This window comes from Barbus barbus, assembly GCF_936440315.1.
Source record: "Barbus barbus genome assembly, chromosome: 42".
NCBI lineage: Eukaryota > Metazoa > Chordata > Actinopteri > Cypriniformes > Cyprinidae > Barbus > Barbus barbus.
This window is the reverse complement of record NC_136720.1, coordinates 24,041,248-24,066,617: the sequence shown is the minus strand read 5'-3', so window position 1 is coordinate 24,066,617 and position 25,370 is coordinate 24,041,248. Positions and strand designations below refer to the sequence as shown.

The 25,370-nt window shown below is 38.3% G+C and overlaps 1 protein-coding gene across 2 annotated transcripts in view; it reads left to right on the top strand.

Moving 5' to 3' along the window:
• The window catches only part of LOC306861319 (metabotropic glutamate receptor 8-like), a gene marked incomplete at both ends in the record, with an annotated part of 192,988 nt that overhangs the window by 159,720 nt on the left and 7,898 nt on the right, over positions 1–25,370 (top strand). The window contains 2 exons of one of the 2 annotated variants that reach the window (XM_079403522.1): positions 10,086–10,225; positions 13,925–14,860. In XM_079403522.1, coding sequence (XP_079259648.1) covers positions 10,086–10,225; positions 13,925–14,860 — 1,076 coding nt within the window. Of the gene's footprint in view, positions 1–10,020; positions 10,226–13,924; positions 14,861–25,370 lie in introns of both variants that reach the window. The other variant, XM_079403523.1, reaches the window with a different exon arrangement.

Genomic DNA, 25,370 nt, shown 5'->3' with positions numbered 1-25,370 from the left:
TACATTGTATAAACAGTATATATATTTTTGGTGTAACCATGACCATGATAGAACATCTGGATGCATTATGATAATGAAAATTCAGTTTTAAGGGGTTTAATTTATTTGTCATTAAAATAATGTCACCATGAAAAAACTTCATCTTATTTGAGTAAAATAACAGAGAAAAATTAGCAATTATAAATTTGTGGGGGAATGTGACCTGGAGATGTTTTTGTGAGATTCACCTTTTTGCACCTATAAAATAACACATTCACACAGAGTCTTGTGCTATTGAGCGGTAATGGTTGACGGATATCTCGTACGTCTTGGCGTTTGGCCATGGCCGATATCACAGGGAAAGTGAAAGGTTCCTCATTAAAGTGTCTGAGTCTGCTGATACTGTGAAACAATTACATCTGAGCGCCGGTTGATGAGTTAAGTCACCCGAACTGGAGCTCTCTCATTACTGTCCGTCACTGCACTTCCTCTGTCCCTTCACAGACCACACAATGCATTAACCACTAGCCAGTGTGTGATAATGAACACAGTGCTGGCCGATTATGACAGTGCGAATGGGAAGAAATGTATGAGTGAGTGTAGAGGTCCAGAAGAAGCCTTTTAGAAGTGTGAAGTAATATGCACATTTGTGTTTGTGTGAGATGGAATGAATGGAGTTTATGAGTGCATTAAAATGAATTTGGAATGTGCACTGCCTAATGCATACTAATATTTAAAATAGTAGGTGAAATGGTGCACAGAATGCTTCAGTGAGTAGGATGTTTCATTGCTCTTACATGATTTGACAAAACTGTATGTGGGAGTGTCCAAAAACCTTTTTTTTTTTTTGTCACACCTGCTAATTGAATTTGAAATACACATACTAATAAATATTTCTTACAGGCCATAAACTTTTTCCCATTATTTTACATTTACATTTATTCATTTAGCAGATGCTTTTATCCAAAGCGACTTACAAATGAGAACAACAGAAGCAATCAAAACCAACAAAAGAGCAACAACATGCAAGTGTTATGACTCAGTTAGCCTAACGCAGTACAAGTAGCTAAAAATTTTTTTTTTTTTTTAAGAAACAAGTAGATAGAATAGAAAAAGATAAAGCTAGTGTTAGTTTTTCAAGAAAAGCTAGCAGTTAGAGAATAAATATGCAATTGATAGAGGGTCAAGTGTGTGTTTTTTTTTTTTTATATAAAAAAGAAGACAGATTAGATAAAACAGAATTAGAATCGAGAGTGATAGGGTTATAGGGTCAAATAAAGATGGAAGAGATGTGTTTTAGCCGTTTCTTGAATATGGCTAAGGATTTAGCCGCTCGGATTGAGTTGGGCAGGTCATTCTACCAGATGGGAACAGTTAATGAAAAAGTCTGTGAAAGTGATTTTGTGCCTCTTTGGGATGGCACACTAATGCGATGTTCAGTGCAGAACGCAAGCTTCTAGAGGGCACAAAGGTCTGAAGAACTGAATTTAGGTAAAGGGGTGCAGAGCCAGAGGTGGTTTTGTAGGCAAACATTAACCTGTTAACCCGCACCAGGACGCCGGCACACTGAACTCTCTTTGTTTGCACGTGTCAGTGTTTACGAATAGATTAAATGAAACGCGATAAAGTTAATCTTGACAAACTATATATCATTCTGAAGGTCTAAGCCTCAAGCATTGATGATAGATCGCTGTCTTTCGATTGAAAGCTTATAAGGAATGTATTTGCTAAATTTGTGTAAGCAGTACACATCAAAACATGCAGAATAAAAAGCAGTAAAAAAGCAGGGTCCACAGAACAGCATCCCATAGAGCACTTTTAGTCCAACAAAACAATAATGTTGTAATATGGATGGTAATTCCTTTGTTTACATTTCATTTCTTTGGGAGAGTTATTGTTTGTGTCCGTTATGGAATAAATTACGCCCCAAAAACAGCGTCTTGGTGGTAAAAAAACAACACTGTTTTGTAGCATACAGTGTCACAAACAGAGTGTGATGTGCGTTCTTTTTCGGCTCATTAAAGATTAATCTTGCAGCGGCATTTTGGATTAATTGCAGAGTTTTGATGGAATTGGCTGGAAGACCTGCCAAGAGAGCATTGCAATAGTCAAGTTTGGACAGAACAAGAGCCTGAACAAGGAGTTGTGTTGCATGTTCTGAAAGAAAGGGCTTGATCTTCCTAATATTGTATAAAGGAAATCTGCAGGACCGGGCAGTTTTAGCAATGTGGTCTGAGAAATTCAGCTTATCATCAATCACAACTCCAAGGTTTCTGGCTGTTTTTGAAGGAGATATGGTTGATGAGCCTAACTGGAAGGTGAAATTGTGATGAAGTGATGGATTTGCTGAAACTACAAGCAGTTCTGTCTTAGATTTATTTATTTATTATTTATTATTATTTCTGTCTTACATTTATTATTATTGTTATAATTATTATTATAATAATTTTTATTACATAATAATAATAATAATAATACTTAATTTTATTTTATTCTGCATAGTTGCTAGCTCATTTATTGGATGTTAATGGTAGTTAGGGTATTCTAGGTTGTTTCCAGGGTGTTTGTGGTGGTTGCGTAAGTGTTTTGTGTGGTTGCTAAGGCATTCTGCATAGTTGCTAGGTCATTTTTTGGATGTTCAGGGTAGTTATGGTATTTTAGGTTGTTTCCACAGTATTTTGGTGGTTACTAGAGTGTTCTGTATGGTTGCTAAGGCATTCTGCATAGTTGCTAGGACATTTCTTCAAAGTTCAGGGCAGTTGGGGTGTTCTAGGTTGTTTCTTGAGTTTTCTGGCTGGTTGCTAGGTTGTTTCTTGAATGTTCAGGGTAGTTAGGGTGTTTTAGGTTATTTCCAGTGTATTTTTGATGGTTGCTTAAGTGTTCTGGGTGGTTGCTTAGGCAGTCTGTATAGTGGCTAGATCATTTCTTGGATGTTCAGGGTAGTTAGGGTGTTTTAGGTTATTTCCAGGGTATTTTTGGTGGTTGCTAAAGTGTTCTGGGTGGTTGCTTAGGCAGTCCGTATAGTGGCTAGATCCTTTCCTGGATGTTCAGGGTAGTTAGGGTGTTCTAAGTTGTTTTCACGGTATTTTGATGGTTGATTGAGTGTTCTGCGTGGTTGCTAAGGTTTCTTCATAGTTGCTAGGTCATTTCTTGGATGTTCAGGGTAGTTATGGTGTTTTAGGTTGTTTCGCAGTATTTTGGTGGTTGATTGAGTGTTCTGTGTGGTTTCTAATGTATTCTGCATAGTTGCTAGGTAATTTATTGGATGTTCAGGGTAGTTAAGGTGTTCTAGGTTGTTTCCAGGGTGTTTTGATGGTTGCTTGAGTGTTCTGGCTGGTTGCTATGTTGTTTCTTTGATATTCAAGGTAGTTAGGGGTTTTAGGTTATTTCCAGGGTATTTTAGGTGGTTGCTTGAGTGATTTGGGTGGTTGTTAAGGCATTCTGCATAGCTTCTAGGGAATTTCTTTAAAGTTCAGGGTAGTTAGGGCGTTCTTGTTTGTTTCCAGGGTCTTTTGGTGGTTGCTTGAGGATTCTGGGGCATTCTACATAGTCGCTAGGTAATTTTTTGGATGTTGTGAGTGAAGTGAAGTGACATTCAGCCAAGTATGGTGACCCATACTCGGAATTCGTGCTCTGCATTTAACCCATCCAACGTGCACACACACAGCAGTGAACACACACACACCGTGAACACACACCCGGAGCAGTGGGCAGCCATTTTATGCTGCAGCGCCCGGGGAGCAGTTGGGGGTTCGGTGTCTTGCTCAAGGGCACCTCAGTCGTGGTATTGAGGGTGGAGAGAGCGCTGGACATTCACTCCCCCCACCTACAATCCCTGCCGGCCCGAGACTCGAACCCGCAACCTTTGGATTACAAGTCCAACTCTCTAACCATTAGGCCACGACTTCCCAGAATAGTTACCAGAATAGTTCAGAATAGTTAGGGTGTTCTAGGTTTCTTCCAGGATATTTTGGTGGTTGCTTCAGTGTTCTGGGTGATTAAGGCATTCTGTATAGTTGCTAAGTAGTTTTTTTGGAAGTTTAGGGTAGTTAGGGTGTTCTTGTTAAGTTGTTTCCAGGTTGTCCAGTGTTTTGGTGGTTGCTAGAGTGTTCTGGGTGGTTGTTAGGGCATTATGGGTGGTTGCTAAGGCATTCTGAGTAGTTGCTAGGTAATTTATTGGTTGTTCAGGATAATTAGGTCATTGCGAGGGTATTTTTGCAGGTTAGTAGAGTGGTTTGGGTGGTTGCTGGGGCATTCTGGGTGGTTCCTAGAGTATTCTAGGCTGTTTCTATGGTGTTCTGGGTGGTTGCTAGGATGTTCTAGTTCAGTTGAATATTCAGTATGTGCTGAATCATCGCTAGTATACATGCTAGTATGCCATTTCAAACATACCCATAGTTCACACAGTATGTATGCACACGCAGAAGCTTTTGAAGAGCAAAGAGGCCACAGAATCAGTAAATGGAAGTTGATACAAAGGCAGACGTCCAACTTGGAGCATCACTGCCTGCCGACGAGGGGTAATCGGCAGCTCAGCCACAATTACACCCGCTCCAGTGGCTCCCTACATACGTTTATTTTTAGATTAGTGTTGTGAGATGGATGGAGCGGGAGGAGAGATTGTGGAAGTGTGCATTCAGACGAGCTGGGGTAAAAAGTGATGATAATTGTGTTGTGTAAAACAAATCCCCTTGTAAGTTGAAGCGGCGTGACGGTGAATCTTAAAATGGAGTGCAGCGGCAAACGTTTAACTCCGTAACAGAGCTCTATCCTCTTCTGGATGATTCTGTGCTGAAATAATAAAGGAATGGCCTTAGGAGATGTATTATATCATGTTCACAGAAAGAAATTCTCTGAGACAGGCTGAACTAAGAGTGAAGTAGTGTGTTTGACTTGCTTTGTAGTTCCAGGATGATGGAAAACTTTAAAACTTTTTATGTATATATTTATATATATTTTTCATTATCTGAAGAAAATGTGAGTGTCTGAAGAACTCAGTTTGCTAGGTTGCTAGGCTGTTCTAGGAAGTTGCCAGGGTATTTTGGGTGGTTCCTAGGGCATTCTTGTCCATTTCTGTGGTGCTCTGGGTGGTTGCTAGGGTGTTCCTGCTAGCCGATTGTTACTAGCGTGTTCTGGGTGGTTGCAAGGACAATCTGAGGAGTTGCTAGGCTGTCCTAGAACATTTGTGGAATGTTCAGGGTTGTTGTTAGGGTGCTGAAGTTTATTGCAATGGTATATTTGGTGGTTGCTAGCATGTTCTAAGTGATTACCTGGGCATTCTGGGTGGTTCCTAGGGTATTATAGAGTGTTTTTATAGTGTTTTGAATGGTTGCTAAGGTGCTCTAGGTCTTTGCAATAGTTTTCTGGTTGGCTGATTATGTATTCATGGTGATTACTAACATGTTCTAGGTTATAACTAAGGCATCCTGAGTGGTTGCTATGTGTTCTAGGTAGTTGTTAGGGTATTCTGGATGGCTGCTAGTATGTTCTGGGTTGTAATGTATTCTGGTGGTTACTAGAGTGTCCTGGTTAGTTACTAGGTAACTGCTAAGGTTTTCTGAGTGGTTCATAGGGTGTTCTAAGTAGTTGCTAGAGCATTTTGATCCATTGCTGTGGTGTTCTAAATAGTCGCTAGAGTACTCTAGGCTGTTTCTATGGTGTTCTATGTATTTTCCAAGGTATTCTGGGTGGTTAATAAGACATTTTGGGTGGTTGCTAGATATTTATTTATTGGTCCACTTCAAAACAGCCCAACAGCATTATACTGTGCATAGTAAGTATTAGCGTCTTCATTAGCATATTTATGTGAAGTATTTCTGGGGTTTGTTCAAATCACTAACCCTAAATATGTGCAAAAGTAACAGTGATTTTGGCCGACAGAAGCAGCAGGTAAGGCTTGGCAGAAAGGTTGATCCCACTGAGTGCTCTATTGTTACGTCTGTCCAGTCTCCTGTAATCCTCAATTTCCCACTGCCCCCTTCCACCTGGAACGCCAAGCTTTGATCAATATCGCTGGATAAATTCAGTAAGCTGCTCCATCTTCTGTGCCACTATCCTCGCCAATCACGGCGACAGCATGAGAGTTTTCTTATGCAGGGAAGGATCAGGTTTGCTGTTGCTAGATTAATAACAGAAAGATCTACCATCTCTGATTGCACACTGCCTTATTTACTTGTATTATGCTGATCTGCAGTGACAACAAGCTCGCGGTGCTCCTCCAAGAGCTGTAACTACCTTTGCCGTACAGGAAATGATGTTTGTACCCTGGAGCAGAGATTTGAAGACGATGGATGTCGTATCTTACGGGCAGCTCTCTCACACACAGCAAACACAAAACACTCAGCGTCTTGGGTTTGCAGAAAGAAGTGGTATTTTCCTTCACTTGATGTCTCCTTAAATAAAAGAACAGAGCTGTCTGGATGCTCGCTGCACAAGCTGTTGCCGAATCTGGCTCATTATATTCTCTGAAAATATTGCTTCTGGAGGCTTTGCCCTCCTCTGCTCTCACTTTCCTTCATGGTGGGCAAATCAAAGGCTTTTATTTTTGTGTGCATAGAAACAGGATGTGGCAACTGAGGTCCGTGAATGGTGCACTTGTGTCTGACCTCTACACAAACGATCCCCTCATCAGCCGCAAGAGCGGATCACTTGCTGTAATGAAGGGCGGTGATGAGGAAGACGATGGCGAAGTTGTAGAAAAGAAGTTTGGCTAATAAATGGCTGGAATTTAAGCTCCAAATGAAAGGTTAAATGTGCAGATCCCAAGCAAACAAAAATAGAAATATCTTATTAGTGATGGTTGCAAAATTTATATGAGCTCAAAGTATCAGGGGAATAACAGCTTTTGGGAGAGAATCTTTGTGTTTTAAGAGTTCTGTTTCACTTGGCTGCAGTGGAAAGGAAATAATTGTAGCCAGCAGTGTAAGACAACAATTTCAAGTAGAATTGGCTGTGAACTAAATTAACTATGCTGGTTTTTTTTTGTTTTTGTTTTTTTTAGCCTTTCACCAATCAGTTGAGTCATGCATGTAATTAATATTTACAAGCAAAGCTGATAACACTGTTTATTGTGTCCCTCTCAGTTTTCAGATTCAGTGATTAAACAGAATTTGCAATACAGATGAATGATACCTGGAATCTTGTTTTTCACAACCCGATCTCATTGATACTCAAAAATGGACTTTGGAGTGTATATGCTACGCAATGGGTAAGATTAGGGTTCTGGGGTAGATGCATATGCATATGACATAAAACTGCATATCATATGCACGCCAACAAATTTCTTATCATATGCACGCGAAAACTGCATATTGTATGCACACCACACACGTGAGTATCATGAATGCCAAAGTCCATTTTTGCATATCATTATCACGGGTTTTCATTTTTATTCGGCGTACTATTTATATGCATTTTCATGAGACTGGGCCCGTTTTTCACTTGGACAGTAAGCAACCACCTGCTCAGAACGTAAGCTAATATTCTATCAAAATTCTCTCAATATTATGAACAAATGTTCTATCAGTAATATTAATACAACATGTTCAAAGCCATCTGGTCTCAAAATGTAAGTACTTTATTTAAACATATTCTTTTATTCTGAAACATCTTATTTGAATTTTTTTTAAAGATGAATGATGAGTGTTTACTGAAATGCTGGTTGGATTTAAAACGTAATCGGTTCACAAACAAGTCAATATTTGTATCCTCTTTAATTTATGAGACTTCATAACTGGTTTGTACATTTTGGCTTGTACATGTTTGTTTTTGGGTGGCTGAACTTTGCATGAAGTATGCATTAAGACATTAGACTTTTAGATTAGCCTAGTGTTCATTTTTAGACTGTTATATATTTGAGTTGTGAGATGTACTTGGTTCGTTGTGTTTCAGGACCCCAGGACAGAGTTCCTGAGCCATTTATCTGTTTAAGCCTACTGCTTTTCTTAAGCAATTAAATCACCACATTATTTTTTCTCCCATACATATCTTTAAGCACAGGTTTGTGTGATTTTATTATCATAATGAAACATCAAGTCTGTTTTGCAGTTCTCAGCTCCAATGTCTATTTACAGCATTCTAGGTTGTTTATCAGGTTTGAGGTTTTTAAAGATTGTAGTTTTAGGCTCATATGTGATCAGTCTGATAAGAAAATAGATTTATTGATGGGAATCATTTTTCTCTCACCTCAGGTTCAAATTGTGATTCATGTTTCCAAGAATGAGAATAAAAAGCAAATAAGTTCTTGAGACAGCAAATATCCTGTGACAAAGCAATTCATCTAAAACCTACATGTCCTTGCATGTTTTTCTGAAGCCAGGGCATCTGTAATTTAAGATGATGGGACGAAAGTGTCCTTATCGATTTCTGAAACTACTAATAAGACACTTTCCAAAGATTAAGGGTGTGTAAAAATGTTAAAACGTCACTTTTTGAAATGCTTGAAAGTACGAATGTATTTAAAGGGATAATTCACCACAAAATTCGAAATAACTGAGTTTTCAATTTTGGGAGAACTAAATGTTAGGTGCTGACATTTCTGTTCTTCATTGAGCATTTAAATGAAACTCATTAAGCTGATCCAAGCATGTCTATTAGGTTGTGAGATTTTATCAGTTCACCTGAACTGTAGTGATTTGATTCCAGGGATTTTGCTGACAAATAATTGTTAACTGTATATAACTGTATCTACAGCTGTTAGCAATATGATGCAAGAACATGTTGAATTTCAGCTTTATTTGGTAAAATGTGATTTAAAAAGTGCATTGTAATGCTGGAATACTCTTTAGGGTGAGCTGTGCTGTTATTCATTCTGTGCAACAAGAGGGACATAAGGACACTGTTTTGTTTTTTTAAGTTCAGCGTGGTTTTCAGAAGCAAAGTGTCACCCCAGATCTCCATGAGTTACTTTGAGTCTCTTCGTGAGAGCCTATGAGTTTACTTCTATGAGTCCAGAAGCTTTGGTGCAAAATATAGCCAGATTTTCTTCTAAAATAATAATGAAACTTTAGAAGAAATAGCTACAGTGGGGCCAGTAGTACAAACTGACAATCTGGGGTTTAAAATATTTAACATTCTAACCTGGAAATAAACAGATAAAATGTAACACAGATATATAGAGAATGTTTTTGGATTGTGAAAAATTTACGCAAGATGCGTTTTGAATCATAATTGATTTATGCTGGATAAAGGATCATCAGGTTTTATAATCGAACTATTTGTGTTAAGTTAGGGAAATGTCAGACTTTTCAACCCTATTCTATATATTCAATAACTTCCCTCAATTTTAGATGTACAAGGTTGGTTATTGCACTCATAAAACGTTTAACAGAGATGAAGGCCTCAGGGTTTTCAGTAAAAGTGTTTTTGCACTCAAATTTTTAATGTGAATCTGAGTTCATTTGACATTTTTGGTTCATTAAGTTGATCTGAAATTGTTTTTCTAGACGCAATGTGCATTTTTAGCATATTATGCGGTTGCTAGGTGGTTGCAGTTTTTGGGGCAGTTTTAGCATGTTGCAATGTGGTTGCTAGGGTGTTGTGTGGATTTTGCTGTTATGAAAGATAGTAAGAATGTTACTAGGATGTTCTGGATGTTTTAGCATTGCTAAGTAGTTATTATAGTTTTTTTTTTATGTGAATCTGAGTTCAGTTGACATTTTTGCTTCATAAATTTGATCAGAAGGCAGGTCCAAATTCAAATTTGAGCCAGGCTATCAAATCACTATCATTGGGAAAGATAAAAGGATGGAGAGGTGTGGAGGTATTTTTTAAGATGCTCCATTCATTGAAAGTCGATGAATTTTACTTTCTCACAAGGTTGCCATGATCTTTGGGTGTACAGAGAGAAGCTGCATGTATTATGTACACCTATGTGACACCTGATGCTGAATGCTATCGCTTGTGTGGAGCTGTGAGAAATTCACGTGTAGATACCAGACACCTCGCCTTTTTAATTCACCTGTTGGAAATTCGAACTTTGAATTTTGCACCATCTTAATCTCTAGATACGGATTGGCTCCATCCTTCCATTTGAATGTGAAGAAAAATGTGTAACAATGACAATTTTGTTGCTATTTTACTGAACACTGTCATATCATGTTTTCCAGGAAGTGCAGGCACTCCGGTGGTCTTCAATCAGAACGGAGATGCGCCAGGGCGATACGACATCTTCCAGTATCAGATCACCAACAAATCGACAGCTGAGTACAAAGTGATCGGCCAGTGGACAAACAAACTCCATCTTAATGTGAGTGGAAAGCATTTTCTGGTCTTCATGACGAAATCCATCCATACATTCATGCATCCATCCAGAGTATAACAAAGTATGCATGCTCGAATCAGATACATTCAAGCATAAATGTTTGTAGGAAATCTTATCTTTGCTGATGATGCATGTGACATGAGTACTCTCGGGGCTTCATTAGTCAACGGCATGGAAGATAAGCTTGTAATGTTTTATGCTTGGCTGCGAAACAAAATTAATGGAGCCAGAAACAAGCCGTGTTTTCATGGCTCTCTCAGCAGTGTGGAGATTGAAGCTGCAGTTTTCTGATACGTGACGGAGAATCACAGCTCCTCTGGGCTTTGTGTCTGTGCAGGTGAGTGGAAGGGGAAGTGGTCACTTAGCAGAACTGTGATCCAGCCCCCTGTAGTTCTTTAAATCTCGCTTCTTAACTCAGGTATCAAACCCTTCCCTTAAGCTCTTAAACAGATCAGCTCTGGATGTGTTACGGAGTGCTGGTGATTTGCATGCAGCTCATTAAGGGCGGCTCACTCCGGAAAAAAGACTTTGTTAGCCTGAAAGGATTACGGCTCCGAACAAGGTTAACATTACGTTGTCGGAAAATCATTTTCACAATCAATACACACTGTTTTGCAATTTTGCTGTTTACTGAAAGATGCATGCAGGTCACTTTAAAGGGCTCTGTTTACTTACTGAAACTACTAATAAAACATTCAATATGTAAATTGCTGAAGCAGTTATATTATTTCCACTCAGATGTAAAAGATTGAGGGTGTGTAAAATTAAATGCAATTTTGCAAAGCAAATAAGAGTGATGTGTCTTGGCAATTTCTAGATGTTATGGGTGTCTTAAGCATGTCGCAGCCCGGTTGCTAGGGTGTCCTGGGTCTTTTTAACATGTTGCAGTGCGGTTGCTAGGGTGTTATATTGTTATGCAGTTGCTAGATGTTTTGAGCATGTTGCTGGGGGCTTGCGAGAGTGGTCTTGGTGTTTTTTTTAGTCTGTTGCTATGTTGTTACTAGGGTGTTCTGGGCATTTTGACATGTTGCTATGGAGTTTCTAGTTTCTCTGGGCAGTTTTAGGTGTTGTGTGCTAGGTGATATTTTGGGATGTTCGGAGTGATTTTTTTAGCATGTTGCTAGGTAGTAACTAGGGTGTTCTAGGTGTTTTAGCAGGTTGCTATGGTGTTCTGGGTGTTTTTAGAATAATGCTATGTATTTGCTAAAGTGTTCTGGGCATTTTGGCATGTTGCTATGCAGCTGTTAAGTGGTTGCTAAAATTCTCTGGATAGTTTTAACATGTAATGCATTGCTAGTTAGGGCTGCCACCTGTCCCTTAAAATATGGAATTGTCCCGTATTTAAAGGTAAAATAATGCGTCCCATATTGATTTGATCAATATGGGACGCGATTTGTCCAGTAGGCCTATTTTACAAATCGTGAATGGGTGTGATTTCTGTAGCACAAATTATGTGGAACAAGCTGTGCTGCAACATTTAGTACTTTAGGTTAGAGATTATTTAAATACCCTAAACCTAACTATACATAATACTGATGTACGTACATGGTTAGCGTTCTACCAGTGTTTGAACCTGAAAACCCTTCTCACTCCCCATTACTGTGTCTTCAGAATGAATAAAACCAAATTAAACAGCTTAATTGTGAATGGTCAGTGTGGCTTTTGCTTCAGACAGAATGGGAAGAATCAAATGAAGGGATTTGGTCTTTCAATTATTCTTAAATACCCTTCATACCCTTTTATGTGATAAGTCAAATTAAACTTCTGTTCATTTTGTCTTTTTTTCATTTTAATATGTCCCTTCTTTTTTTGCTCTAATTAAAGCCAATCTGTTTTTGCCAGGCATAATTTGTCTCAAGCATGAATAATTCATTCACGGTCATCTCTTTGCAGCAGGCGACAGTGAGAACCATATTTGGCCTGTGGATTGGTCTGGCTAAATCATTTTTTACGTGCAATTACATTTCTTGAATAATACATTGCAGTCACTTCTTAAACTCGGGTTCGTCATGTTATTTGTTTCATCTCAAACGCCTCTGGCACAAGTTTGTCCCAAAATATATCTGTCATCAAAGTTGCACCCGGGAGCCAAACTGAAGCTGCACTTAAAAGAGCAGCGTTGGCTTCTTATTTTCTGCAGCTTTCAGGTGCTACGGGGTAATAAAGTGATTTATTCTGCAAATATGACACAACCTACATCTATGTGGGTAATGAGACTTACTTTGAATGCATAGTTTCTAATATAACAGTACGCCTCTGGTCTTCATCTCTGACAGGGCTTTTTTCGTAATGCTTTGCAAGTGGACGCCATACGCTGGTGGACAGGCAACCTTTTTAGAGTGTTGCTAAGTGGTTGCTAGGGTGTTCTGGGTGGTTGCAAATAAAGAGAGCTTACTCCCGAATCTCTAAAACTTTGTTGCCTGTTTAACTGGTGAAAATCATAAGTAAGATCGTTTGGAAAAGTAAATGTACATCTCTCCTCGACAAGTCACTCAGTTTCAGGTATTTGATATACAGTATGTAGCACAAATTATGCAAGAATTGTTCTGCAGATTAGTTTAAGTCCCTAACCCTATGAATAATATTGATGTGTGTAAATTGTTAGCACTGATTCTGACAGCATTTGAACCTCAAAAATTTGAGCAAAAATACTCAAAAGTATATCAACGCCCCTGCCTCTACTATTCGCGCATGTAGTGTTAATAAAGAGAGAACGAGAGAGAGAGGCAAACACAGGTCTACGCAGAAACCAAATGATAAAGATGCTACAAGTGCAACAAGATGCTGTGCAGTCCCAAGTTGTGAAAACACTGTCTTTGAGATTATTTAACTTTATTTTAATGAAGATCCAGACCGAGTCAGTAAGAACTTGGTCCTTTGTTCACTTAATTTGACTGCGGATTCATTTACAAACAAGGCACAATTCAACGCGGGCTTTTCAGAAATATTGAAATTAAAAGACTATGCTGTGCTGACTATTTTGGATCCGACAGTCATGTCGCACCACACAAGTGAGAGTAACAGTTTTCATTACGTAGTCACTATTGCTGAGTATTTATGCGTTTTCTTTACCGAAATCACATCTGTGTCCATCTATGAGGAATGTACGCTGTCAAACATACACAACTATTAGCCAATCATAGCAGTGGGCATTTATTACCGAGTCTACAATCCGCCAAGTACATACTTCTTGGCATGTTCACACCACAATGTAAATAGAGTTTACATATACTTACCCCACAAACTAATTCCGCAAACATGGAAAACAGCGATAGATAGATGCAGAAGTCCAGGCTTCTCCATCCCCCAGTTGTTAAATTATGTCATTGTCGCTTAGCTTACATTACTTCAGAGTTCCTAGTGGCAGTGCGAATCCAACCGGGAAAATGGTCCTAGGGGAAAATTAAGTTCTCGGCAGGCCACCCTTGGAGTTCCTATAACTACCCAGTACGTAAAACCCTAAGGCAATAGTGGCAAGGAACCCAAACTCCATCGGGTGACAGAAAAGGAAGTTAAAAAAAAAAAACACCTTGGGAGAAAGCGTGCTCAGTTGGGGGACCAGCTCTCCATTGGTCTAAGTGTACAATCATTGTGTGATATTGACATGGGTCCCAGTTGGCCCCGATAATATAACAGTACACCCCTGGTCTCCGTATTTGACAGGACTTTTGTTATCCTTTGCAGGTGAATGCCATGCACTGGCGGACAGGGGACCCCGCGCTTCCAGTCTCAGTGTGTAGTGTGCCTTGCCAGATGGGTGAAAGGAAGAAGATCGTGAAGGGTGTACCTTGCTGCTGGCATTGTGAGCGATGTGAAGGCTACCACTTCCAAGCCAGTGAATTCAGTTGTGAGTTGTGTCCCTACGAGCAGCACCCAGACCGTAATCGCACCGGTTGCATGCCCATTCCAATCATCAAACTCGAATGGCACTCTGCTTGGGCAGCCATACCAGTGTTTGTTGCAGTTCTTGGAATCCTGGCTACAAGTTTTGTGGTGGTCACTTTCGTCCGCTACAATGATACACCAATTGTCCGTGCGTCCGGCCGAGAGATGAGCTACGTGCTTCTGACTGGGATTTTTTTGTGCTACGCCATCACCTTCTTGATGATCGCCACACCAAGTTTGGCCGTCTGCTCTTTCCGAAGGGTGTTCTTGGGTTTGGGCATGTGCTTCAGCTATGCTGCTCTCCTAACAAAGACCAACCGTATCCACCGCATCTTTGAGCAAGGCAAGAAGTCAGTGGCCGCACCACGCTTCATCAGCCCTGCTTCCCAGCTGGCCATCACCTTCAGCCTGATCTCGGTGCAGCTGCTTGGTGTGTTCGTGTGGTTTGCCGTCGATCCGCCGCACACAGTGGTGGACTACGGCGAACAGCGTACATCCGACCCAGAGAAGGCTCGTGGGGTTCTCAAGTGTGACATCTCAGACCTGTCGCTCATCTGTTCGCTTGGCTACAGCATCCTTTTGATGGTAACATGCACTGTTTACGCCATCAAGACCCGCGGCGTGCCAGAGACCTTCAACGAGGCCAAGCCAATTGGATTTACTATGTACACTACCTGCATCATTTGGTTAGCTTTTATACCTATCTTCTTTGGCACCGCACAATCGGCAGAAAGGGTAAGTAAGATTTACAAAATCTGTAGCTAAATGCACTGGTATTCTCAATGTCATTGCAAGTAATTGCTTTTCATATTGAATACAGCAAGTTTATCTTAGCTCCTCTTTAGCTTCTGATAGGAATAGGCATTAGTGACAGCAGTTCACTTATTGAATTGTATTATTTATTTTTTTATGTACATACAGGTTAGGGAGTGTGATTTTTTTTTTTTTTTTTTTTAAACAATCATATTTTTTGCACTAAATTAACATGTTAAACTGAAAAAAACCACAAACAGAAAAAGTCTGCTGCAAAGAATTGGAGCATATACAAGTATAATATATATGAGTATAACTTTTCTTTACAGCTTGGTCATTGGCTAGTTACCATGCATTCCTGTTGGCATTATGAAGAGGATGTGGTGCGGCACTGTGCATGTTTGTTTATGTGCATGTGAGCTATAGGTGGCAGAATATTGCTGTGGGCTACAGATAATAACATGACCTGCTGGTTACCCTTTCACTTGACCCAGCAGGCGACAACCTCCAGAACATTTCTCATGTTAAAAGGCTCACCTAAAGAAGCCCAAACCAGGGTTTCACATACTCTGTGAAACTGACTGATGGATATTAGCTTCAGGTGCACTGTAGGATACAGACAAATGGGTCAGAGGCGATCAGGTGGGTGGCAATATTGATCAGATGGTGTGTAGCTCAGGAAGCATCACTGATATCTCTGAAGCTTGAGTGAGCAGGACTTGCATGAGTCTGGACAGTTAGATATGAAAGAAAATCCAGTCATTATTTACTCACCCTCATGTCGTTCCAAACCTGTATGCTGTTATTCCACAGAAAAAAAATAATTGCATATAAGTTTGGAACAACATGGTCGTGTAACAACAATGACACAGTATTAATCTGTGGATGAATTAATTATTTAAAATAGAGGCAAATGTGTTTCTGAAGCCCTAGAAGTATAAAATCTATGCAAACAAGTTGTTCAGTAGTCTTTTGAATGCTAAAACTCTAGTGTTTGATTTCCTTTCACATTGGTTCACGATAAAAGCTCATTACCACATTGCTCTTTAGTCACATTAGCCTCTCACTGTGACTGCTACGCATTGCGCTAGCCAAGAGAGACAATTATGGATATACCAATTATTCCCTACACTAACAAGCTTATTTATATTCTTATTTAACACTAGAGCCGTGGGATAGATGGCGTTCTGTTAACACAGACCCCCAACCCATCACATTACTCAAGAAAGCAATGACATGAATCATTTGATAAGAAAAAAGGCATCTTATTGAAAAGAATGAGCAGTTCTCATTGTCACAAATAATAAAACATGGCCTTAACTCTGTATTTATTGAACTATTGTCTGATTGGCAACCACACCAAGTGAAAGGACTTCATAATTGGTTTGTAATGAAAAAATGGCTAGCCCTGAATTAATATCATTAAAAAGATTCAATGTTGTATCGGCTCCAGCATTTGTAAAATGAACCACAGTAGAAGTAGATAAAATCCCACCGCCTGTAAAATATGCTTCTATTATCAAGAATGTGCTTTGGCTAATGCTTCAAAAATCAATTTGTGTGGATTTTCATTGCAGCGTCTATTACCTCTCCATTTTACACTAGCATAAAGATATCAAGGCTGATATGATCTACCCTCCTGCATTTGAGAATGGTATCACCCCAAAAACCAATGCGTGCACTTTGACATTTCCAATGCAGAGACTCTGCAGAATCATAAAGAGTCAATAAAGTGCTGCATGAACGGCGGGCAATGTGCTCACAGCTCTTCAGAAAAAATCAATGCCTTCCAAAGGTGACTGGTTAAGATAATCACTCCACATATCTGTGGAATCAAATTACGGGCCTCGCATAAATCACTGGCAGATCATTTTATTGGGTTTTGTTACGTTCACTGTGTGACCTGATCTCCTTTCGGGAACCCCATGTGTTCCTCATATAATTGTAATGCCTGCTTATTTAGATTTTTCCAAGGTCAAGTTTATTGTATTAATTGAAGTGAGTGAGTCTCTGTAGAACAAAATTTACATTATTAACAGTCATGGAGATGCCCCCCCCCCATACAGTGCTGCTTTTTGTAATTGTAAAGGATTTGTTTGAGGTTGGCTCTGCATGCTGCCACAGCGTGAAAATACACATTTCAAGCGGATCAGTGGGTGAAATACATTGATATGCACAGTAATATTACAACATTATCTGAAACGTGGCAAAGTTCTTAGTAACCGCACTTCTGCTATGGTAATCCTCTCGTGGGTGTAAGCAAATTCTCACTGGAGCGTGAAATATTCTACTATTTTTCTGTTATGAATGACGTTAGGAAGATTTAAGTTTGCATAAGGAAAATTTTGCCTGAAATAACACAAGCAACTTGCACCTCCCGCGCAGTAAATTCAATTACTCTATCCCAGACACCGTACCTAAACTGGATCTTTATGTGACATTTCAATGTTTTTGTTTCACTTTAGTGTCTTTAATTCCTTAAAGGCCAGCTTTGTTTTTAATTAGTTCTGCCACCTTTGCTCTTCAAGCTTCTGTGAGTCAAAGACGAAGTGTTTGGTGGAGTTTTATTCATAAAACTATTTAATTTACTATCTATTGTCCATATTTAATGTCATATTTGTCATTTCGGTGACCTAGGAAATAATATTCTTCTTTTGAAGTGCTGTAAAAAGAAAATCCACCTTATTTGAACCCTTGAAATATGCTAGCTAAGGCTGTAGCTTCTTATTTTTTGTAATATATCTTATCTGTTCAGGACACACACACACCTCAATCATGCTGTTTCTCCTTCTGTGTAGGATCATGCTGTTCAGAGTGGAATTCGTATTACCTCTGATTAGATAAGCTTTAGTTACATTTGCCCTGCTAATATCATCATACATGAAGGCGAACCTGCCACAAAAGGCACTGGTCATAATTCATCCTCCCCGGCAGCTTCTCAGTAGATGATATTCCTGCCGGTCAAGAGAGTGACCGCCCAAGTCCTTAGTGTGCCACGCACTGTGCTATTAATCATGGGAAATCTGTGTGCAAGGAAAAACCGCTTCTGCTGCCATGACTTAACGTGCTAAAACTAATGCAGCAAAGAGAAGACACCATCCAGAAGAGCAATAGAAGCTTAGCTCAAGGTAGAGTCACAACAGCAAACAATAAGCCGAGGATGAGGTCAGCTGCAGTCATACAAACAACACATTAGTTTGGAAAGCGATTGGCTCTGCTTGTATGAATGGTTTCTTTATTGCATTCGCTTGCTTTTTCTTTCACAGCCCAGCCTCACACTGAGGAACAAGTCACTAGAAATATTCTACAGTGCACCTCTAAAATGTCTCTCAGTGGCCATTTTTGCGATGTACAATATGGAAGTAGTTATGCACAATATATATATATATATTATAATGCATAAAAACATATATATTGGTAACACTTTACAAGAAGGCTACATTTATTTATTTATTATTTATTACTCATTATCAAATACTCATTACACATATTTCACTGTTTGTATATTATGTACAAATAATATTTCTGGATTGATTTCCAAGTGAAACTTTTAGTTAATTTAGTTAATTTATTAGATCATGAAAAGTGTGTGTTGCATACCCGACTAGCACCAGGTGTTTGCAGGGTTTGAAAAATATTAATAACGTTGATGTCAGCTGAAAGTCGTTACAGCAGCATAGCAGGTTATACCATTTTGATAAAAGTTTATAAACACATTTTATTTTTTGAATCTATGAATCATTCGCAGGTTTCCATAGTTTTCTCTTTAAAACACAACCAAATCACATGAAAAGCTGTCAAAGGCATCCAGAAATAACTGAAGCTTTAAGAAGCGAGGTTTAAAAACAGCAACTGAAATGTGTTGGCAGCACACAGGAAATCATTGCTAAAGTGAAAGTTTCCATAGAACTCTCTCATTCGCACTCAATCACACACACACACACACAGTTTCCACATCACACATTAAAACACATAGATTTTTTTTATTGCGGTCAATTAGCCAAATGAATGTTTATTGAACAGGAAAAATGACACTAAGCCATTGAGCCATTACAGCAGTGATTCTGATCATGGCAGGATGTCAGGCCTATAACAGCATTAAAGACACTGTCTGTGTTAAAGAACTTTGTCTGACAGCATTCAGCAGTTCGACAGCTGTCATAAATATCAGGACGCTGAAGTGATATTGTATCACTCAGAAGAGTCATGAACATTCAGACATGCCCTCATATTTTTGAAAATATTTGTATTGCCAATTTAGTATATATATATATATATATATATATATATATATATATATATATATATATATAATTTTTGTGATTCAAAGCTGAATTTGCAGCATCATTACACCAGTCTTCAGAAACCATTCTAATATGCTGATTTAAGAAACATTTCATATTATCAATGTTGAAAACAGTTGTGCTTGATTAATGTTTTGGTGAAAACTGATACATTTTTTATTTTATAGCCTTTTAACAGTATGTGTGTGTGTGTGTGTGTGTGTGTGTTCAGTATAACTGCAGAAATAGAGACAATTGTCAAAATGTCCCATTGCTTGCCATGCTTGTATCTGGTAAGGAGCCAGAGATTTTAGGATTAATTTACATACATTTACATATAAGATGTTATCACTTGTCACTTTACTGCTTTATTGCATTGTGCTTGTTCATGGCGCAGTCTTACACTAATGTAGAAAACTACTAAATTGTTAAAAAGTGTTTTCCCCATTCTAATCTAATCTCTAAATCTTTGGGTTGAGAATTTTGTGATCAAAGTCCAATAAATTCACTGTTGGGTTTTCACATATTTCCTCTTTCGCACATTTTGTGACAACCACTTATGATTTAATGAATAACACGTTCAAGTTGTTTCTTTAGAGTATGTTCTCATATTTCACGGGGTAAATGTGCATAGACCGACAGCAATATCTCTGACCTTTACCTGAGTGGTCAGCATTTAGGTTTAGCGTCTGTTGAGTGTGTTGCGTTAGGTAGTTAGCACACTGGCACTGGCATATGTGTGGCTAATCCTGCTTGATTATTGTCGTTTAACTTCATGCTGTGTGATTGGGTGAACAGATGGATGTCAGCCTCACTTCCATCACTCTGATAACACACCTGAACAGGAGTGTCAGCTGCTTATCGCTACTGTGAGCCTGTGCATAACCCTAGTGAGTGTCCGCTGCCGTCTACAACTAACTGAAGATGCATTGATACTCGATGACATTAAATCACTGAAGATTGAGTCACTGTAATGTTTGGTTACTCGACTAACAGTTCACAGTTAAAGGAATAGTTCAAATTAAAATATTTACCCCAAGGCCATCCAAGATGTAGATGAGATTGTTTCTTCATCATATTTGGAGAAATGTAGCATTCCATCTCTTTCTCACCAACGGATCCTCTGCAGTGAATGGGTGCCGTCAGAATGAGAGTCCAAACAGCTGATAAAAACATCACAATAATCCACAAGTTATCCACACCACACCACTCCAGTCCATCAATTAACGTTCACATAATAGTCACATAAAAGTCTATAGCTGATTTTTTATGGATATTTTTACTTGCATAATATTCTCTTCCACTAAAAAAAAAAAAAACAAGTAGATGTTAAATGGGTCATGAATGCAATTTCATGTTGATTTAAAAGTTTTAAGTGGTGGTTGAACTTTCCTGTGAAGTTAACTTCTTCTGACAAAGATTCACAAACAGTTTAGAGAGCTTTTCCACTCTGATGCAAATCTGTTATGAACATTATTTCCACATCATGCCAGACCTTTCTCTGAAATTTGATATAATTGTGCGCTGTGTTTTCCAGAGTTGGTCTCTAGTTTGACTTTAGTGACATAACAACTGAGCAAGAAAAAAGTTGGTGGTTTTAGTTTATGAATGACTGCCGGAAATCTCACACACCTGTTTATGGTGACCAGAAGTTGTCAAGGTGCCGGTGTTTTTTTTGTTTGTTTTTTTTTTTTCATGCTGGTGTTAAAGTATGAATCCACTACAGCTACCAAGAAAACATTCAGCTGAAAAAAAAAAAGAGAAAATATTTTTGTGCATGCCGTGAGCAGCTCACACAAAGTTAACTTGGTTGCCCTCGGACAGCTGTGCCACACAATGTTTGTGTTTCAAATAAAAAGCATGAATTTGTTACACATATGTGAACAGGTGCAGTTAAAATAAAGGTTCTACTGCGTTGAGATACATGGGTTTATCAGTTATGCAGATTTAATGCACTACGGTTTTAACAATATGGGATTTTCACGGTATGATAACCTCTCAGAAAACAACACAATTTCACAGTACATGTTATCACACAGGGTGATTTGATATTAATTTATAAATATTTTTCAGCAAAATATTATAATATATTTATTATTTTTTATAAATTTCAGGTAAAAAAAAATCTCTCAGTGGAAAAAAAAATGGAGGAAAACAAATAAAATAATGCAGTAAACTAGCCTATACAGGGAGCCCTCTCATTTGGTTCATTAATATAATATTATACTTACAATTATGAATATAATACCCCAAACTTAATAAACTAATTTTGTACTTACTGTATTTAACTTCTAACTTATTATCTATAGCCTATAATATTCACACTCAAATAAAAATGCTGAATGACCTATTTAAAAGGGTCTTTCCATAAAAAACGTAATGGATTGTGACATTAATAAATAATTAACAGGTTAAGTAAATAGGCTCCTCTCTATTTTTTTTTCTCTAGCTAATTAACAAACTATGTTGGACAACTTTCCTGAGGTAAATGTAAGACGTGACTGAAACACTAGTTTGAGATAACATGAGATACATATATGTATTGTAAGAGGTATTACATATGTATAAATATGAAATACAGTAAGATGCACTGCATCCTTCAACATAACCTCTGATGAAAATTCTTGTAAATTTCGTGCCAAAACGGCATTTACTGTTTGGGTTTCGTGACAAAAATGAACAAAATTCAAAAGCTGATACTTTGTTTCTTGTCAGAAGTAACAAAGCACAAAGTGTATTGCTTACTGGATGGAAGGCGTGCTACTAATATGTTTAGGGTTAGTTCACCCAAAAATGAAAATTCTGTCATTAATTACTCACCCTCATGTCGTTCATCTTCGGAACACAAATTAAGATTGTTGATTTTTGATGGAATCTGAGAGATCTCAGACCCTCCCATAGACAGCAAGGGTCCTTACATGATCAAGGCCCCGAAAAGTACCAAGATGACTGACAAAGTAGTCCATATGACGCAAACGCGTGGTGGCGCAAGCGCTGATCCAGATCCAGCGTGATGATGTTGAACACATGCCTTGTGTTCAACGTTATCACGCCGTGTTTTCAGGTCTTGCGGGTTTGGAACGACATGAGGGTGAGTAATTAATGACAGAATTAAAATTTTTGTGAGAACTATCCCTTTAATATTCACGCATTGCCCAAAAGCAGCATAGACTGAAAGATTGATCTTACGGTTAAAGAATGGACATAGAGATAAAGTTAAAAGAAACAACTGAATGTCTTGGGATATCATTCTAAAGGTATCTCACATATGCCTTATTTCTCATTCTCTCCGCTGCATAAGACTCTTCTGGCGGACGAGAGGGAAATACATACACAATTGCACATGCACAGATATTCTACGCTCACCTGCACTTTTTTCAGTACCGTAAAATGTTTATTTTTAAAATGTTATTATGGTTTTTGTTCATATTTAGGATTAGATTTTATATTTTCTGTTTTCACTTTAATTTTAGTTAAAGTTTTAGTATTAGTGTTTTGACATTTTATTTTGTGTATATAGTTTTTATTCATTTTTATTCGTTTTTTTTTATCGTTTTTCAATTTATTTTTTTATGGTTAATTTTTAGTATAAGTTGCATTACACTCAGGTAGGTTGCATGGGATGTTTCCTCTTGAGTGAAATATAATTTTGGGCAGAAAGTGAGGAATACTGTTCTGTATCTGTAACTTTACATTTCCTATCCCAAACTCCCCGTTTGCCCACCCTCCAACACGTTCACATGTGGTTGTGCTCTCTGGCCCAGAAAATAACATGTGCCGTCACCTGAGAAATAGCCTTTACAAACCTGTTCAAATGAGTTCTGTGAGCCGCAGGCTTTGGAAATGGAGAACTATTAGAAGTCCAGGCTGATAGTCTGCTGGCTGCTTCTGAACGAGGATTCTTCAAAACTAATTAAGAGTGACACGGGGGCATTGAGAGGCTTCATGAAACACCAGGGGAATTGGCAGGCAGAGGAATGACTGACACCGTGCAGTTCGTTTCAGGTGACAGAGCAAAACGTGAGCTTTGTGTGTGCGTGTGGTTCGCTATCGGATCATGCAGCAACAGTAATTCAGATTTTATTGCGATCCGTTTTTTCTATTTGGGTGGGCGGAAAGGAAACAGATCAGCAATAAGGCAATAAGACCTTTTCACCAATAACCGTAAAACACAAGCTCTGATTCAAAAGCTAGAGAGATGCCTATCTTGATGTCATTTTTAAGAAAATTTAACGTTTTCAATACACATTCATGTTCATGTTATTGATGAATGAATGTAAGTGTAAATCAGAGAAAAAGGCATTTTTATCTTCCTAATCTTTAATCAAAGTATAATAATTGTACAGTGTCCTTCTTACACATTACATGTACATACTGTAGTAATAACTGTAGCGTACTGTACTATAATAATGTACTGTAGTAATCATGTAATCAACCCTAAACCAAACCCAAACCCTGTAGTATGTACATGTTGTTTATAAATATTAAATATATATAGAAACATGAAATCCTTTAAATAAAAGTGTAACCTTTGTTTATATACTTTTATTATTATTTGACTCATTTCATAGCCTGTTTCACATTGAAATCCTTGGATTTTGGACGTACATGAGGCATGCGCATTTTTTAAAAATCTCTAATATAAAAATAAATAAAAATCTTTATTTTTGCATATTTTGTTGCAAATTTGGTGAACATGGATGGATGCCAGTGGCAAATTATAATATATTATACAAGTAATATCTACAGTATATGTGTGTATATGAATATATGAAATACACCTGCGTGTGTGTGTAGAGCATGTATATATAATCACAAAAAATAACTCCCACTCCCCAAAAAACTAAACAAAAAAAAACACTATTTTAAAGTGTAATTGTGTTAAGTATTGGGACAGTTGAACATAAGGCAGATATAAAAGATTAAAAGCTATTATTTAGTTGCAGATCCCTTGCGCACAATCCCAGCAGTGAGTCTGTGACCCATAGACATCACCAGACTCTTGCTCTCAATTTTCCCAGCCTTTAATGCAGCCAATTCCAATTGTTGCTTGTTTGCCTTTACTCTCCTCTTCAGCTGGTGAAATTCATGTTCAATCAGATTTAAATCTGGAGATTGACTTGGGCAATCTAAGACTTTCCATTTCTTTGCCCTTATAAATTCCTTGACTGAACTGGCAGGGTGTTTTGGGTCATTGTCCTGATGCAATATGAAGCACTTCCCAATGAATCTGGTGGCATTTTCTTGAATATTGGTAGGCAAGATGGTTTTGTACCCTTCCAAATTCATTCTGCTACTGTCATCATACATTAAGTCATCAGTAAAGTTGAGAGGGCCTGTTCCAGAGACAGCCATGCATGCCCATGCCATGACACCACCTCCACCATGCTTTACAGATGAGGCTGTATGCTTGGGATCATTCCCTGTTTTTCTCCACATTTTTGCTTTCTCATCACTTAGATAAAGGTTCATGTTTGTCTCATCGGTCCATAAACACAGTTCCAGGTGATTTTACAGACATGTCTTTTAGGGTTTATTTTCACAGCTTTTATGATTTGTCTGTCATCAACTACTATTGTTTTCTCAGCCGATCAGGTCGTTGTTGGTTGCTGGTGTCGCTGGTGGTTTCCAAACTCTTGATTTCTCCATGCCCATTGTTTTTGCTAGACCTCTAACTGACTTCCTCTTTTCTTTTTGCATCCAAATTGCCTGCTTTTCTCTCAAAGTCAGCTCCCTCGTCTTCATCCTGGTTTGTGTGTGTCATCATCGAATGCAAGGTTCAGAATACAGATACGGCACATTCCCTGCTTATAATATCTGAAGAATTAATGCAACAGGACACTTAGAAAGACCTGTGAGGCAACTGTTCTAATACTTATGCTCACATCAGATAGAGGGATGAAACTCTAAAAGTGCTGAACTTCTTATGTGACATTCTGTAGTTTTGTCTCATATTCATCTTTTAATCATATTTGTAAGTTCAAGTTGAGCTTTATTGTCATTCCGCTACATGTGGGGACATACAGTGGAACGAAATGTCGTGCCTCGCAGGACCACGGTGCTACATAAATACAGACATACAACAATGAAGTAAAAAACACTATAAACCTATACACAACTAACCTACTGACAGATTTTAACTATAAGTATACTATATATAAGTATTTACCCTATACAAACTAAAAAAATAAAAGATAAAAAATACAAAC